This window comes from Eptatretus burgeri, chromosome 2 (assembly GCF_056783735.1).
Source record: "Eptatretus burgeri isolate ZD-2024b chromosome 2, Ebu_testis_v1, whole genome shotgun sequence".
NCBI lineage: Eukaryota > Metazoa > Chordata > Myxini > Myxiniformes > Myxinidae > Eptatretus > Eptatretus burgeri.
This window is the reverse complement of record NC_140962.1, coordinates 140,568,875-140,587,960: the sequence shown is the minus strand read 5'-3', so window position 1 is coordinate 140,587,960 and position 19,086 is coordinate 140,568,875. Positions and strand designations below refer to the sequence as shown.

The window sequence follows — 19,086 nt, the reverse complement described above, 5'->3', positions numbered from 1 at the left end:
CCTTTTTCCTCTCTCTTCTCTTCTCTCTTCCTATTCGTTATTTCCCTTGCTTGTTTTGTAAATTATGTAGCCTCACTGCTCTTAAACCATACCGAATTAAACCATACCGATCCATACCGAATGGATCAAAGCACACTATCAGCAATCTGTGATTTAACGAGACACTTCTGCTTCAAAAATATGACAGTTTGAAGTTGTTTTGCCTTTCCTTTTCCACCTCCCTTCTGCCCACAATGCATCCTTTGCTCCTTTTTACATTTTTGTACTTATTGGATTTGATCAAAAGAATAATGTTCGTTTTCTCAAAGCATTAACAGTGTGACAGAAGTTATTTTGGAGAGGGCATTTTGCAATACTCTTTGCTGTGTGCTTTATATGTACAGGTCGAACTCCAGGCCGGTAACAATGTACTCTACTGGCGGTCTACAGGCTTCATGTTGAAAGGAAGGCCAAAGCCGGTGCTTATCCGCTCAATCTGGATATCAGGTCTGTGCACTGTCTATCATATTATCTGAATAAGAACTGCAGAATGACATTGGAGAAAAGGTGGTTGTGGTTGTTGATTAACAACAACCATTGCTTGCAGGTGTTGACTCTTATAAATTAAATTGGAATGAGGATTCATGAATAAAATATTCCCCACACTAAAGGTTTGAAATGTTTGGTTTCTGAAAACCTTTCATGAGTGAGTGCAGAATTCCTCACTGTACATTTAGGATTAAAAGGCAAAAAATAAAAATAAAAATAAAATCCCCAAACTTGTTGAAGACATCAACACATGCCCATCTTGGCCAATCCCAGCTCTGAAATTCTCCATTTTTGGTTACTCTTTGATATATTCAACAACCGATACCAATCACTTTGTGAACGAATGTGTTATAAAAGTCAGTCGTGACAATAGCAAAAGTACATGATTTCTCTTGGTGGAAGAGAATGGAGAATATCGTCGGATGTTCAGAAATTTATTTTAAATTTTTTTTAAATTTTTATATAGACAATGTCGAGGCTCATGTAACAGCTAACACACATAGCTTATAACGAGGGGCGGGAGAGGGAAGCACAAAACGGTGGGAAACAGAGACATTAAGACTGTGGAAAGGAGAGGGACGGGGCGGGGTACACGTGGTAAACAAGATGGACACGACAAGGACTTGCAGGAAATTTGAAGGAGGTGGATTAACGGGGGAAGAAAAGATCATGGTTTTGAATGGCGGAAGATAAGAGATGGTGGTGAACAGCTGTTTTGAAGACCAGAAGGGAAGAATGGGTTTGGAGAGCATGTGGGTGTTTGTTCCAAAGGTGGGGAAAAACAGGAATGAAAGAATGAAGGTGAGCAGTGATTCTTGATTTTGGTAGTTTTATCAGAAGGGGGTTTATGGCGGAAATATGGGGGGTGGGGGTGGGGGACAGATCGCAGTCAGAGCGGAGGGATGTGGGGGACAGCGCCAGAGAGGAGACAGTAGAAGACAGAAAGCCCACCGACCTACCTCCGGTGAGAGTGAGAGGCCCAAAGAATCAGCCTCATCGAGGGAATACCAATGATCCAAAATGCCATGCTTTCCAGAGCATGAAGCCAAGAAAGGTCAGAAGCGGGGGCACTAGCCCAGATGGGACAGCAGGACTCCATCAGGCTGCAAACAGTGAAACCCAGAAGCTGGAATGAAAGGACTTCTTAAAGAGGATTGAAAAAGTAGGTGGGGTAGGGGGTGGGGTGGGTTTCCAGACGGCCCTTTCAGAGACAAAGTGAGAGTGAGATTTGTCAGGATTGAAAGACATGTTCCGCGTGTTGGACCAGCTTGTGATTTTATCCACATCTGCAGAGCGTGAAGAGGTTGCTGCTTGCCGATCTGAGGGATGACAGATGCTACGGCAGAGGGTGGAATCGTCAGCAAAGAGATAAAGAAGATTTTCCAGAGAGTCTGAGAGATAATTTATGAAAACCAGAAAAAGCACAGGGCCCAGAACACTACCTTGAACTCCAGCCTGGACAGGAAGATGGATGAGAGAATTACATTGACTGTAACAGGAGAGGAAGTCTTCCAGCCATGATTGGAGATGGCATTTGGATACCATAGGAAGAGAGTTTGTTGAGCAGGGTGGGGTGCCAGACCATATCGAAAGCATGCGATATGTCTAGCATTGAGGACCTTCATCCATTGTTGGAAAAGCAGGAGCAGCAATCCATGGTAGAGTGATGTGGTCTGAATTGAAATTGATGATTGGAAATCAGGCCATTGGAGAAGAGGAAGGATTTAATGTCTGAAGGATTCAACAACCTTGCTGATGATTGGGAGAAGGCTGCACCTTTTTATACAGGGTGGTAATGTTTGCTGTTTCCAAGCAGATGGCAGATGACCTTGAGCAAATGAGAGGGTGAATCGAACAGAGAGAGGGTGAGCAAGAGCAGCAGAGCAGGTTTTTAGGACATGTGGGCTGATGCCATCTGGAGCAGTTGCAGAATCAGAGTTGAGGTTTGACAGCAAGCCCCTCCGCCTTGTCAAGAGAAAAGGACACAGAATCCAGGTACAGTTGTGTGCGACTTGGTGAGGTGGGTACAGAATGTGATTGGTTTGGGACACGATTTAGAAGCAAACACGGAGTTTCGGTTTTCAGCCTTTTCACATGCGGTCAGCTGTGCAGCCATTTGAGGTGAGGGAGGGGATGGATGGGGAACATACACCAGAAACAGACTTAACTGGATTCCACCAGGATTTGGAGGAGGGGGATAGTTTTGAGAGTTCGGTTTTGAAATTAGAAAGATGTTGTTTCCTGGCTCTTCTGAGGATAAACACACATTTGTTCTGAGCTTTGTGGAAGGAACTGAGATTGCTTGATTTGGATTTGCTTTCCATGAGGCGAAGGCAAGGTGTTTATGGATAACTGACTCACCATAAGCTTCAGTGTACCATGGGTGGGAGGATGGTTATGACAACTGAAGATGAGATGGGATAAACCTGTGCATGGGAGAGGGAGAGACAGGGAGAAAGAGAGAGAAAGAAAAAAATTATTTGAAAGAATTCCCAGGGTGAGTTGATGTCTGAGAAAATAGAGAGAGGAGACCAGTCAAGATGTTTGATGGCTGAAGTCCTGCCAGTCGGCCTGAGTGAAATGCCAGACTCGACGGCGCTGAGGTGGTTTTCTAATAACAGCCAGAGAGATGTCCACTTTGATAAGCACGTGGTCAGAAGAACTGATTGAAGTGGAGGAAGAACAGCAGATATTTTCAGGGAAATTGGTCAAAATCAGTTCCACAAGAGATGGAGTACCGTTGGTTGAGATCTGTGTCGGAAAGTTGACCAATTGTGTCAGTTCCATTGAGTCGCACAAGTCTTTTGCTGAGGTGCCATGGCAAGTGAGGGAGTACCCACACCCAGCCAACTGGTATGATGACAATTGAAGTACCTCATGTGAGGAAGAGAGAGTTGGGATGAGAGTATAGAAGTTGGTCCATGTTTTTGGTCAGGGAATTGTAAATGGAGTCATCACAGTTTGGTGGACAGTACAGCACACACATAAACAACACACATATAAATGGAGTCATATTTGCTGATATATATATATATATATATATATATATATATATATATATATATATATATATATATATATATATATATATATATATATATATATATATATATATATATATATATATATATATATATATATATATATATATATATATATCTGTTAGGTTAGAATGGAGCCCCCACAAATGTTAGAACACCAAACAGTTTGCGACACCAGAGGAGGAGCTGATAGTAAAGTAGAAGACAGTGAAGTGCTCAGAGCTGAGGTAGGATAAGGAGTAGAAAGGCATTGGTTTTCTTCTCAAAAACTACACGTGCAATTCTGATGAAATTTGATCAATCAACTTTCATCACCTTTGATGTACCAAATCTTGTTCACGGCATCAAAGATATCGTGGTCTGAGGGGGTCTACAGGGGGATTGCCCCCCCCGCCCCCTAAAGAGGGATTTGCTTTCTTCTCAGAAATGACACAGACAATTCTGATGAAACTTCACCACAACCTTCATCACCCACGATGTACCAAAGTTTGTTCATGACATTTGAAAAATCAGGCTCCAAGAGAGTGTAAGGTGGGGTTGCCCCTCAAAATAGGTATTTGCTTTCTCCTTATAAACCAAACACAATTTAGATGAAACTTGAATACAACCTTTATCACCCACGATGTACCAAAGTTTATTCACGGCATTAAAAAAAATATCAATAGGTATTTACTTTCTTCTCCATTACATAATTTGTGGGTCATCCATGCCTTCTTGTGGTTTCCTGGTTATCTTATCCAGTCGCTACCAAGGGAGCGCCCAGGGATGTTGCCTCTTTGTTTGAGATACTGTATCATGCAATATATACTTTTTGGCCCAATCTCTCAATGGTGAAGAATCATGTAAATAATTCTCATATCCAGATCCGGATGCAGATCTTCACCAGAATCTAATCAAGTCATCCTTGTCACACACCCAACCTATCCACCAAGTTTCGTCCAAATCCATCCATAACTTTTTGAGTTATCAAGCTATATGGCATATTTGCCTAATCTCTTAATGGTGAAGATTCGCTCAAATAAATTCCAGTACATTCCAGATCCATATCCAGATCTGTTGGCTTTACGGTTAGGTTGGTGGGCTTGGGATCCGAGGATCCTGATTCCAAATCCCACCGGCTGTTGAACGAATATCAGGTAGGGTTGATTCTGCCTGTCATCCTTCCGAGGTCAGCAAAATGAATGCCAGCTTGCTGGTATTGTGTGTCGGAGTGGCGACCCATCTAGGATTGTGTCCAAGAGCCAAGGAGACTGCTTAAGGGGCTGTCACACCTTGACGTTTTAGCCAGCGTATGGCAAGGTCTCAAAATGTATGTAAAACGCTGGCGTACGCTGAACTATTGATGGTTTTTTTTAAGTTTTGGGTGTATAATAACATGTTGGACGTATGCATAACGTATTAGTAACGTACACAGAACGTTTCAATCACATATAGATAACTTATACCAACGAATGCTGAGCGTGTTGTCGGCGTTCACAACCTATGCCCAACGATAGTGTAACTTATGCATAGCGTGCGGCAGCGTATCGCCGACGATCACGTGGCGTAGGCTATTAATAGGCTGCGGCTCAATGATTCAAATCATAACCGCACTAGACATCGAAGTGTCAAGCCGCTGTCACACCTTTACGTTTTAGCCAGCATATGCCGACGTATGAAAAATTTGCCGAACCAAGCTGGCACACGTCGAATACGTTATGGGTAAGTTTGTATACGTTAAGAGCCCGCTGGCATATGTCGTAGTTCACTGGCATACGTCGTCATACGTCGAAATATTCAACATGTTGAAAATTTCTCGACGTACTCGGCGTATGACACACATTCCGCATACGCTGGCCATAAGTTGAAGGCACATTACGCGATCGTTGACACACATCGACACACTTTACTTGTACGTTACTCATGAGTCGAAACACGTCAAGGTTAGCGTCAGTGTTCCAGACTCCCTGTTTTTATTTAATTTTTTTTTTCCTTTCGGAATGACGGTGATGTTGACACTTCGATTTTTGGTGCGGTTATGATTTAAATCGTTGAGCGGCAACCTATTAATTATATTATATTATAACCGCAGTAGAAATCTAAGTGTCAACATCACCATCATACCGAAGGGGGAAAAAAAAAAAAAAACGGAGTCTGGAACACTGACGCGAAACATTACCTCGACGTGTTTCGACTTATGAGTAACTTACAAGTAACGTGTGTGGACGTGTGTCAATGATCGCATAACATGCCTACAACACGTTACTCGTAGGTTAGAAATAAGTTTCAGGTACGCTAAACATTACCTCGTCGTGTTTCGACTTATGAGTAACTTACAAGTAACGTGTGTCAACGATTGCGTAACGTGCCTACAACTTATGGCCAGCGTTATGCGGAACGTGTGAGTGATACGCTGGCATACGTCGAAAAATAGCATGGAAAATTTGTCTCACAGCTCGGCGTACTACGACGTATGCCAGCGTACTACGACATATGCCAGCGGGCTCTTAACGTATACAAACTTACCCATAACGTATTCGACGTGTGCCAGCGTTTTAGGCAAATTTTTTATATGTCAGGCATACGCTGGCTAAATCGTCAAGGTGTGACAGGGCCTCTAGGCAGCACAAACACTCTGTATAGAGGATGGTCCCAATGGATGGATGTCCAGATCTTCACTAAAATTAAATCAATTCTTCCTTCTCACACACCAAATTTCATCTGAATCCTTCCACAACGTTTTGAGGTATCCTGTTGACAAGAGAGGGGAGAAAACGTAGCCTCTGTCCACCTTCGGTGGTGGAGGTAAAAAAACAAAACAAAAAATTGTATTTTACTCTTAAATGCCAATGTGAAAATTTGTGAATGTTACCCATATTCCTCCACTCCAATAGAGCAAAATGTTTTATTTTTTTCTTTGATTATGACCAATTGAGATCGGTTTGATCAAGTTAAAATGTGCAAGTGTGTTTGCATTTGTGCATGCTTGTTTAATTAGGTTTTTGGGTTCTCTGCCTTTCAATGTCAAATATGGAGTTTTGTATATTATTAATTGAGATTTATCCATCCGATGTTCACAGGTGTCGCCTACACGTCACAGTGTTTTCCGTGTTTGGCTGGCACGTACAGCAAGGAGGGATTTTCCACCTGTTCTCCATGTCCCAGGAACACCTACTCACTCAAGGGTGCAAGCTCATGTTCAAAGTGCAATGATGTCACCGAGTATTCAGGTAGGAAAACATTATTTTCCATTTTCAAGTTTATTTGATTTTACAATTCCTGAATATATGGGAATTTATGCAATCTGAGCTGATTTAATTGTATAGGAAATCCTCACTATTCATGGGTTTACCACTCGTGGTTTTGACTATCCGCTGTGAATTTTCTGTGTTATGATTTACCATTTGTGGCGGTCGTAAAAATAATTCAAAAAAAAAATAAATTGTGTGTGGCGTGTGTGCAATGGCGAATGCTCTGTGCCATTCCCCCTCACTGCGTTTTTATCTTCCCTACTGCACGATGCTCCTTGCTACTGTCGTATTGTGCTATTGTTGCGAAATCTACCTAAGTACCTGCGCGAATGGTCGACCGGGCGATCGCACCTCGCCGCAGGTCGATTCCGGACACGGGCCACTTGGGCGGCCCGTTCCGTGCTATCGGGATAACCGAGTGGTGTTATCGCCGACCTGGACAGTTCAGATTAATTACTGGGCATATTAAGCCCACTACGAACCCTTTACGTGAATCAGGATGGAGGGTCAATAAAGAAAAGACTAAGCGAAACGGGAAAACAGTTCACACAATGCACATTTATTACGCGACACACGGAAAGCACACATATACAGCCATACAGTCAAAATGCACATATAGCAGTTGAAACAAAAGAAACAATGACGCAGAGTTACGACCAACTACGCACACACGGCAACACTGATACAGTTCTACTTTACAGATGGCACCAACACACATTTACTCAAAAGCAAAGGAAAGAAGCCACCCTCATAGACAAGGGGGCAGACGGGCCTATAGGCCAATATGCGCACGTGACCTGAAGGAGTGGCCAGGCCCGTGAGACCGGGGGGGGGGAGGGGGTCCTACCCGCGTCCTCATGACGCGTTGGCGGATGAACCGCAGATATGGCCGCGTGGCTGTGCCCCGACTCCGTGCTCCTTGGCGGGTTTCGTTGGCACGACGTTTGGAGTGGGGTGAGAACGGGGCCCCCTTTTTGCACTTTCTCAGCGCGGGGGATAGGGGGAATTGTTGATGCCCTGGGGGAGGAGAATGGCTGACTGGCTTGGGTCCGCGACGAGCGATCTCAAACCGCGACCTCGTCGCCGACTGCCGTCCTTCTCGCCTCGGACCCGAGCTCCTTTGCCTCTTCCCGCAACTCTCCTCAGCCGACTGCAGAACCCAACTCGCTGCCACACCCATGACTCTACTCGCTCTGCCCTGCCGACACACACTGCTACTGCCACACTCTGCCCTGCCGACACACACTGCTACTGCCACACTCTGCCCTGCCGACACACACTGCTACTGCCACACTCTGCCCTGCCGACACACACTGCTACTGCCACACTCTGCCCTGCCGACACACACTGCTACTGCCATACTCTGCCCTGCCGACACACACTGCTACTGCCACACTCTGCCCCGATTCGCCTTGCGCTCGCCGTTTTATAGGCCGGCAGGAGAAAACAATATGCAAATTTCCGGATCAGGATGACCTCGGGGGCGGAGCCACGCTCGCCAATTGGACGGAGGAAAAGTGGGCGTGAACCTCCCCTGATCCTAGAATTTGCATATATCGATTTCACACATACGCGCCTGGAGGCGGGGCCAAGCCGCTCCGTGCTTGCTAATTGGACGGATCAGAAGTGGGCGTGTAGCGTTCTTGATCCGAATTCTCCCTCGGAAAGGCCGCTATTTGCCTCGCGGCTCAGTGCGTATTGCTAAACGAGCCCAAGACAGCCCGACGCTCAGTGTTCACAGGTGGTGCGGGAATGGCCGTAGAAGGAGAGAGGTGAGGGTGGTGGAGGGTTTATCGTTGGTGGTTTGATGGTTATGGTGCCGTTTGGGAATGACTGTGATGCGATGTTTGCGGGATTGAGTTGTGAAGCTAAAGGTCATGGCTGTTGGCGTTGTTGTTGTTGTCTGATGGTTGGAGCGTGGTTGTAGTTGGTGATGATGGCTGCCGTGGTGGTTAAGATGGTTGTTGTGTGATGGCGGTTGAGACATGGTTGGTTCAAAATAAAGATAGAACAGAAAAACGGCTATCTCAAAGCGTCGCAGTCCGAATGAACCACATATAACCCCTCTAGACAACGGATTTGGGGCTAACTACACATGTACTTAAAGATATCTCACCTACGGGCCCTTCATGGTGTAATGCGAATTTCCACAGCCGTAACACTACCCCCTCCCCTTTTTGCAGACTCGTCCCGAGTCGTCAAATTCTCGTGTGCCATCATGTGTAGTTCTCCCCGAGTACGTTTTACCATCGGATCCCTGAGTGCGACATTCATGGTATTCGTGTCTCCAAAATAAATAACCTGAGGGCTGAGTAACTAACTAACAAACACACTCACTCAGACGACTTAAATAAAATTGCCGGCGCTAGACAGACATGCGAGGGCGCACTCATATTTACAGTACATCTTAACTTAAAATTTTACACTAAACCATGGCCCAGGATCAATGGACTCTCCAAAGAGAAAAGCAGTTAGCAAGGAGCCAGGCTGCTCGCATGCAGTCTCTGGCTCATGAACCAATGCAGGTGACGGAACGTGGCCGGCTGCTCACACCCAGTCCACGGCCCCCCCCTTTTAAATGGAAGCAGCGAACAACGGCGCATGGGCTGCGCAAATGCAGTCTCCTTGTGCGGCTGCCGACAGGACAGTCCCTGCAGTACGCGCGACAATCTGACGCAGCAAACAACGTTGCATGGGCCGCCAATGCGGTCTCGTGATGCGGCTGCCTACAAGGCAGTCCCTGCAACTTGCAAACTGTTGCGACGATCCTGGCGCACATGGCAATGAACAACGGGGGCAAAGCAAAATTGAACGGGGGCAAACTGATGATGTGGGCATTGGGCATGGCATGGCAAAAGCAGCAGGTACAAAGCCGGCAGAACAGGGCCGCTGCAGGCGAACACAGCCGGCGGACGATCCGAACGGCACAGGCCTTGAAGCACTGCAGCTGCAGAGGATCCGGCCGGTACAGGCCTCGCAGAAAAACAACAGCTGCCAATGAAGTTGGCGGCCTTTGCCTTGCAGTGCAGTTTGATGGAGGGAGTGTGGTGGTGCTGGCCACTCAGAAGGCGGGCTCGGACCTGCCTACTCTCTCTCTCCCACCTATCGCCTTTGCCTGTCACTGTCTATACCCACTCCCTTAATTTGTCAAAACCAATTTAGCCCCAACTTATTTTTTTGTTGTTTTTATTTTTACTTCCCCACTATTAATCGTCCCCTAACCCCCTTTACTGTCCTTGTTCGGCTAACCTATCTCGTCACCTAGCCTACTCCCAACCCCTACGTCCCCTTCCCGGAGGGGACAAGGGAGAGCTAGCGTCCTGTGTCGAGGCCCAACGAAGCCTCAGGCTGGCCTCCCCAGACTTCAGCGATCCAACCCAAAGTGGGTCCAGTGGCCCACAACGAGAGCGAAGGGATGGATGGTGCGGAGGGGTACATCTCCTAATCTACCCTAACCATTATCTCTCAAACTACCCCGGGGCTTTCAACAAGCGCCTCGCGCTTTAACTATTGGTTCCAACAACCCAGATTTCCGTCGCCTGTGTTGGTGTCCTCACAATTTCGGACCTCGCCCCCCAATTTTCTTCCCGTGCCCTCACACGGTCTCATGGCTGGGACTCGGGGCTCCCCTTGGCAGACTACCCTCTGCCGATTCTCCAGCTATGGCACCCCCGGGCACTACACTGCCTCCGAGCGTACCAGCTCCTTAAACACCGGGGAGTGCCCTCCCTGGCGACTCCCCTGAAACGCTCACGTGGCAGGCTGGCTTCCCGGGCCCCTTTCTGAGGGTCACCCTTGCCCACAACACTGCCCACGCGGCTAATGGTGCCCTGGGCCCCCACACCATGTGGGCGCACCCATGCCCACTATGCTATCCCGGCCCCCCCATGGGCCCTTGGCCTACCGTGGCCGACTAGCCCAGTGCCCGGGGTACCCACTCAGCGATACTCACCTTTTGCAGCCACGCTCCCAGCCCGTCAACAGGGCTCCTGCACCCCTCCAAATGGGTTTCGAGCCTACACTCCCACCAACAGCAAAATGACCTCCATTTGGTAAATTTAACTAACCCAGCTAACTCGCTCTACACTGACCCCGGGGTCCCTTGGGCGGGAGTCACGCCTCCCCCCCCCAATCACTCATCGCACCATGCATTCCCCATTCGCTCCATTCACACAGACCCGCTGGCCTCACTCACTCAAGTACTCACCTCACAACTCTTCAACACACACACCGCTGAACTCTGCCATCCTAACTACCTCCGCTAACTACCTCGTGCTCCCAGGTCGTCCCTTAAACTACAGCACGTTCCATTTAACACAACGTAGCTAAACTACGTCCCTTCTACACATCCAAAGTCTGTGTCTGTCTTCAAATCCTTATTCGCAGGGGGACTTCATCCCTCCCTACTGGGCTCGTGAACTCGTTGCAAGGCTCTGCCAGCCTTGCGCCTCTGCAGGAGCGGCTGTTCCAGCACCGACTCCTCCGGCAAGACATATCCATGAGGGCATGGTGTAAGGTCTCAGGCGGTCCGCGTGGGCGATCCGGGGAAGGGCCTGTGGTCCCATTTTAATTTTTAGGACCACGTCACTGATTTGCGCCAGGATTACCCCCAGGCCCTGCCAAGGTGAGGTGAGCTTCGGGCATCTGCCCTTCCTCCGCCGGGGGTTAAAGAACCAAATCTTCGCCCCCGGTGGGTATTTTCTCACCTGGCTCCGGTGGTCGTACCTGCGCTTCATCTTTATGCCCGCCTGTTGGAGCTGGTGTCGTGCGAAGGCATGGACCTTCTCCATGCCTTCCTCCAACCGACGGGCATAGCCCTCCCCCGGGGGCCTATCAAGCCGCTCAGGCGTCGGACCGCACAATAAATCGACGGGGCTTCTCAGCTCCCGTCCATACATCAACAGCGCCGAACTACACGCGGTAGACCCGTGCTGGGACGCGCGATAGGCCATCAGGGGGTACGGGAGATGTTCGTCCCAGTCCTCCTGGTTAGTGGCGGTGAAGAGGGCCAACTGTTGGACCAGGGTCCTGTTGAACCTCTCCACCATGCCATCAGACTGTGGTCTCAGGGGCGTTGTCCGTGTCTTTCGAATTTCCAGGTGCCTGCACACCTCTTTTTAGTAATTCACTCTCAAAATTTCGTCCCTGATCCGTATGCAGCTCCTGCGGAATCCCATACCGGCATGTAAATCCTTCTGCGAAGGCTCTTGCCACGACCCCTGCTTCCTGGTTGGGGAGGGCAAAGGCCTCCGGCCATTTGGTGAAATAGTCCATAATTACGAGGATGTACTTATTACCCTGGCGAGTGGGGGGCAGTGGTCCCAAAATGTCCATGGCCACTCACTCAAAGGGGGCCCCAACCTGATGTAGTTGGAGTGGGGCCCTCAGCCTCTGTGGCGCTCCCTTTTTCGCAGTACAGGCGTTGCATGCTCGACACCTGTTCTGTACATTACGCCCCATGTTAACCCAATAGAACCGCCGGCGGACCCGAGATTTTGTTTTGTTTTGGTCCTGCCCAAATGGCCGCCGGCGCGGATACCATGCACCTGTTTCAAAATTTGGGTCTTAAACCCATCAGGGACTCTTCAACACACAAACCAGCCAAGAAGTTTGTTCAGAAGGAATCTCCACCCACTTGCCATATAAGATGTTGTCCCTCATTTCTAGGGTCTTCCACTGAGCCAAAGTATGCTTTTGTTCGCGCTCCGAATGGGGCGATCTCCTCCCCACTGGGCCTCCTGTTTTCCTGGACCCATTTGTACACTGGCCCTATCACGGGGTCTTCCCGCTGGGCCGTGCTCTATGCCAATCCACCAAATTCCTCTCCTGCGGTTAGTGGCAAAGTTGGGCCTACCACCCGGGCCGCAAGGACTGGGAGTTTCGGGGAGGTGTCTGCCAATTGGTCCCTCTCCTCATGTCTCGTGCAATATCTTCAGTTTTCTCCCAGACAGGGGCGTCGAGAGAGCGCATCGGCATTCCCATGAGCCTTACCGGCTCTATGGACCACACTGAAATCGTACTGCTGCAACTTTTCCAACCACCTTGCAATCTGGCCTTCCGGTTCCTTGAACTGTAAGAGCCATTGCAAGGAGGAATGGTCAGTTCGAACCAAAAATTTCCTCCCGTGCAAGTACGGGTGGAAATGGCTCACCGCAGACAGCATAGCCAATAGCTCCTTGCGAGTTATGCAATAATTTCGTTCGGGTCTACTCATGGCCCGACTTTAATACGCGATCACTCTTTCCACGCCCCCCTGTGTCTGAGACAAGACTGCTCCCAATCCTTCCTGGCTTGCGTCCGTGTCCAGGGTATACATCCCGTCATCGGTGGGGTACGCTAACACGGGTGTGGATGTCAAACACTCCTTTAATTTGAGGAAGGCCTCCTGGCACTCCCCTGTCCAACTAAATCTCAACCCCTTCTCCGTCAACCGGTGAAGGGGCCTGGCTATCTCCGCAAAGTTTGCCACGAAGCTACGGTAGTAGGAGCAAAGTCCCAAAAAGCCCCGTACCTGTTTGAGAGTTGTAGGTATGTGCCACTCCTCTACCGCTGTAATTTTTCCGGGGTCGATCTTCACCCCCTCGCGGCCTATCACGTGTCTGAGATAGGCCACCTCTGTCGCGAACAAAGTGCATTTCTCCCGGCTCAACTTTAGCCCTGTCTGCCTGAGGCGCCCAAACACCTGATCCAAATTGGCTATATCCTGGGTGAATGTTTTAGCGTGTACCAGGACGTCATCCAGATACACCAGGCATGACTGCCACGGCATGCCGCCTAGTACATGCTCTATCAGTCTCTCAAAGGTGTCGGGGGCGTTACACAAACCGAACGGTATCACAGTGAACCGATACAGTCCCTTCCCTGTGGAAAATGCCGTTTTCTCCTTCCCCGTCTTATCCATCTCCACCTGCCAATACCCACTCTTGAGGTCCAAAGTTGAGAACCATTTAGAGCCTGCAATGGCGTCGAGGGTATCGTCAATTCTAGGCAGGGGATAGGAGTCTTTGAGTGTCACGTTGTTCAGCTGGCGATAGTCCACGCAGAAACGCGTGGTCCCATCCTTCTTTTTGACCAGCACAACCGGTGACATCCAAGGACTTCCCGAGGGCTCAATGACACCTGCATTGAGCATCTTTTCAACCTGTTCATCAGCCTCCTCTCTTTTGCTCCATGGGAGCCTTCGAGCAGGCTGACGGACAGGCCGGGCCTCATCGGTGTGGATCTGATGTTGCACCAGGCCCATACGTCCAATATCCTCGGGTGACAAGGAGAAGATCCCCATGTGTCGGTCGACCAGTTTGTATAAGGCCTCCCGCTGGGCATCCTCCAAATCTACACTACTCCGATTTACCATCTTGCAAATGGGACCGGGCCAATTCCTAATCAAGTCTGGAGACTCCCTCTGGGGCCGGTCCGGCTCGACGTTATCGTCCCGCAGCTCTGCAACCTCTTTTACTGGGGTGCAATCTGCCACATTCGTGCCCTTCCTGATAGTGTGTGTTTCCGTGCTAACATTTATCACCCGAACGGGCACTATTAGCCCGTCAGTACTTACCAGGGTGCAGCCCACGACTAAACCCGGGGTTGATGGCCCTGCCGGTAGTTCCGCCAGGCCGCAGGAGCCCTGCCACGTTGGGTGTGCTCGCCACCGGGCCGGGACCACCGCCTCGGTACCCGGGGGAATGACGACAGAGTCAGGAGCCTCCAGCTCCACCCTCTCATCCGTGCTCACGCACCCTAACGGCAACTCCTCACCACCCAACTGCATGACCCCCCCCCCCGGCCCAGTCGATCTTACAACCACCGGCCGTTAGCACATCCAACCCTATTAGACATGGGTCGCACACCTTCGCCACCCAAACCTCTATCCTTGTTTTCACGGTTCCCAATTTAAACGACACGAAACCACGTCCTATGATGGGGGCCGTTGCCCCGTAGCTAGCTGCAAACTATGGTTTTGCAGACGGTGGATCTCATCCCAACCGTCTACACTCGAATCAAGGACCACAGGGCTGATGATCGTGGCGCTTGCTCCTGTGTCCAAAACGGCGTCGACCCCTACGCCGGCAACTTTGCACCGAATTGTTAAGCTACCATTGCCAATTTGGCCACAATTGATGACCTGTCGCAGTTCTGAGGGCTCTTCTCCGTCCGAGTCTGCCGAACACGGCCCTACATGTTCGGCACTTCTTAGTTTCCCGGGGACTGGTGGGGGGGGGGGGGTGATGGTTGGGCCTGGCTATCCCTATTGACCCGGGGCGGAGTTTGTGGTCTGGGGGGCTGTGGGTCTTCCCTTCGCGGGGGCCTTTCCCTGCACGGGGCGTTGCACTCCCGCTGCAGGTGGCCCCTTGCGCCACAATTATAACACCTCCTCTGGTAAGGTGTTTGCCTCCGGTACGCCGAATTATACACCCCTCCGTTCCGAATTGGGGTACTCCCTGATGGCCCATCTCCCGCCCTTCCTGGGCCCGACCGCCTCACTCCTGCAGGGTCCGAGCCATTTGCCCGGGGGCTCTACCACCCCTGTCCGTGTCTGTCCGTGCCCTGCGTCGTCCCGCTTACTCCCCCAAGCCATTGGACTCGCTCTCAGCACACCCACCGGAACAGTCATACTGGGTACCCCCCTTAGGCCAAAAGACCCCGCAGCCTCTACCCTCCCCAAGCTTGACATGCTCACCCCCGCATCGGGCAAGCCTCCTCCTCCGCCCTGTGACACCGGCCCCACCTGGGCACGATCCGCCTCGAGGGAGTATATCCTCTCCCCCTGTTCCCGAAGGAGGTCACCCTGCCTCTCACACCGGGCCTCCACACATTCCGTCAGTCTCCTCTCCATTTCCTCTATTTTCCCCTTTCTTACTTCATTTAATTCCTCCCCTATCGTCCCGAACGATAGTTCCCCGACTTTCTCTCTTATTTGCTCCACTTCCCCTTTTACCTGTGTCACCACCTTATTTGTCTTGGATATTTTCTCCCCCGGTGTCCTAAACTGCTCTTCCGTCTCGCCCTTGTGTTCTTCTATCCGTTTCCCCAGTTCCTCTGTCTTTTCTCCGGCTTTCCGCTCCATTTCATTAATTACTTCCTCATGTCTCTTTCTACATTCCTCCCCCATGGCCTTTAATCCTTTCTGTGTCACCACTTTTACCTCCTTTCGCAGGTCTTCAACTCTCTTAGTCATGTCTATGTCTTTCCTCACAGTCCTTCTTCACAACCTTTATTCTCCCTTGTTCTCTTTTTAATTCCTCTATCGCCGTCGTGTTCTTCCCTATTTCCTCCTTTATTTGGTCTTGTCCCTTTTTTACTTCTCCCAGTCCTTTTCCTACTTTGTCTATCTTTCCCACCACCGTCTTTATTTCGTTTGCTCCCTTCCATTGCGACCCCCACTCCTTTTACTTTCTCTTTTAACCCGGTCACCTCCACTCGTATCTTGTCGACTTCCTTTTTCATTTCGTTTTTTTCGTTCGTCCAAGCTTCCTTTTAGGCTCATTCCCATGTTCTGCGTCTCACCCCGCATTTCTCTCATTTCTTCCTTCATTCTGTTTTTTTATGTCGTTCATTTGTTGCGTCATTCCGCTTATTGCCTGCAAAATCATGTTTACCTGGCCCACGTTAAGTGGGTCTGCGGCAATCCCTTCGCCCTCAGGCGCGGGTCCGCCGGGGACTGGGGGAGGACTTTGACGGAGGTGGGGTGGGTGGGGGTGTCGTACACCGCGGCCTCTGCCGCTGCGCCCATTTCAGGCTCTTGGTTCAGTTGGGGGAGTTCATCCTGCACAACAAGCATTTCCTGCACGGGGATTTCATCCTGGACCATGGATTCTAACAATTCTACATCCATTTCTAATACCCCCGGCTCCTGCTCGCCTTGAGACTACATATTGTTTCTCGTAAGGGGTTTAATTTAAATTGCTCGTCATTTGGAGGGAATCGGGGGTCGCTCCTCTCACCCCTGGACCGATTCCCCGTGAATTTAGCTTGGAGGCGGGAGGGATTCGAATCCCACTCCCGGACACCAGTGTTGCGAATTCGCGCCCGCCGGCGTGCGATCGGCCGCTCGACTCGAATGGCGGCCGCCTCGCCCACCGGAACGGAAAATTCTGTCGTGACTCTCTCGGACCAACGCCGGGAGCTAGTCACGGGTGGGAGTTTAACCTCACCACAATCGTGCCGATTGCCCACCCGTACAGGATAGGGTCGCTCGCCAAATTAGATCTACCTAAGTACCTACGCGAATGGTCGACCGGGCGATCGCACCTCGCCGCAGGTCGATTCCGGACACTGGCCACTTGGGCGGCCCGTTCCGTGCTATCGGGATAACCGAGTGGTGTGGATAACCGGGATAACCGCCGACCTGGACAGTTCAGATTAATTACTGGGCATATTAAGCCCACTACGAACCCTTTACGTGAAGCAGGATGGAGGGTCAATAAAGAAAAGACGAAGCGAAACGGGAAAACAGTTCACACAATGCACATTTATTACGCGACACACGGAAAGCACACATATACAGCCATACAGCCATACAGTCAAAATGCACATATAGCAGTTGAAACAAAAGAAATAATGACGCAGAGTTACTACCAACTACGCGCACACACGGCAACACTTGTATAGTTCTACTTTACAGACGGCGCCAACACACATTTACTCAAAAGCAAAGGAAAGAAGCCACCCTCATAGAGAAGGGGGCAGACGGGCCTGTAGGCCAATATGCGCGCATGACCTGAAGGAGCGGCAAGGCCCGCGAGACCGGGGGGGGGGGGTCCTACCCGTGGTCCTACCCGCGTCCTCGTGACGCGTTGGTGGACGAGCCGCAGATGTGGCCGCGTGGCTGTGCCCCGACTCCGTGCTCCTTGGTGGGTTTCGTTGGCACGACGTTTGGAGTGGGGTGGGAACGGGGCCGCCTTTTTGCACTATCTCAGCGCGGGCAAAGGGGGAATTGTTGATGCCCTGGGGGAGGAGAATGGCTGGCTGGCTGGCTTGGGTCCCGCGACGAGCGATCTCACACCGCGACCTCGTCGCCGACCGCTGTCCTTCTCGCCTCGGACCTGAGCTCCTTTGCCTCTTCCCGCAACTCTCCTCAGCCAACTACAGAACCCAACTCGCTGCCACACCGATGTCTCGACTCGCTCTGCCCTGCCAACACACACTGCTACTGCCACACTCTGCCCTGCCGACACACACTGCTACTGCCATACTCTGCCCTGCCGACACACACTGCTACTGCCGCACTCTGCCCCGATTCGCCTTGCGCTCGCCGTTTTATAGGCCGGCAGGAGAAAACAATATGCAAATTTCCGGATCAGGATGACCTCGGGGGCGGAGCCACGCTCGCCAATTGGACGGAGGAAAAGTGGGCGTGAACCTCCCCTGATCCTAGAATTTGCATATATCGATTTCACACAGACGCGCCTGGAGGCGGGGCCAAGCCGCTCCGCGCTTGCGAATTGGACGGATCAGAAGAGGGCGTGTAGTGTTCTTGATCCGAATTCTCCCTCGGAAAGGCCGCTATTTGCCTCGCGGCTCGGTGCGTATCGCTAAACGAGCCCAAGACAGCCCGACGCTCAGTGTTCACAGGTGGTGCGGGAATGGCCATAGAAGGAGAGAGGTGAGGGTAGTGGAGGGTTTATCGGTGGTGGTTTGATGGTTATGGTGCCGTTTGGGAATGACGGTGATGCGATGTTTGCGGGATTGAGTTGTGAAATTAAAGGTTGTGGCTGTTGTCGTTGTTGTTGTTGTCCGACGGTTGGAGCGTGGTTGGTTCAAAATAAAGATAGAACAGAAAAACGGCTATCTCAAAGCGTCGCAGCCTGAATGAATCACATAAATCCCCTCTAGACAACGGATTTGGGGCTAACTACACATGTACTTAAAGATATCTCATCTACGGGCCCTTCATGGTGTAATGTGAATTTCCACAGCCGTAACACTATTTTATTGTCCTTGAGTGTTTGAGTGCTGGATTTTTACATGACTCCGAGGAGAGGGTATTGCATTTTAGGCCATTTGTCTGTCTGTCTGCCTGCACAGAACGTTACGTTGTGTATTGATTACATTAGACCCCTATATACACCTCGAACATTAAGACGCCATAGACCCTTTAGAACCCTTGGACATCGAATACCTTTTCGGTCCTCTGAGAACCTTTAGACCTACCTCTAAGACCTTTGAGAAAGCCCTTCGACTCCTTTCTACCCTTTTGACCTTCAGACCTTTCAGAGCATTCAATACCCTGTAGATCCCTTCAAACAATTCTGAACCTTCAGACATTATGTTGTGGTCTGAGTGTTCTT

General features: G+C 50.3%; 1 protein-coding gene across 1 annotated transcript in view; it reads left to right on the top strand.

Annotated features, from left to right (window-relative positions):
- LOC147033341 (endosome/lysosome-associated apoptosis and autophagy regulator 1-like) overlaps window positions 1-19,086 on the top strand; it is a 218,341-nt gene that overhangs the window by 58,187 nt on the left and 141,068 nt on the right. The window contains exons 6-7 of the mRNA XM_085871570.1: window positions 384-486; window positions 6,629-6,778. Coding sequence (XP_085727696.1) covers window positions 384-486; window positions 6,629-6,778 — 253 coding nt within the window. The remainder of the gene's footprint in view (window positions 1-383; window positions 487-6,628; window positions 6,779-19,086) is intronic.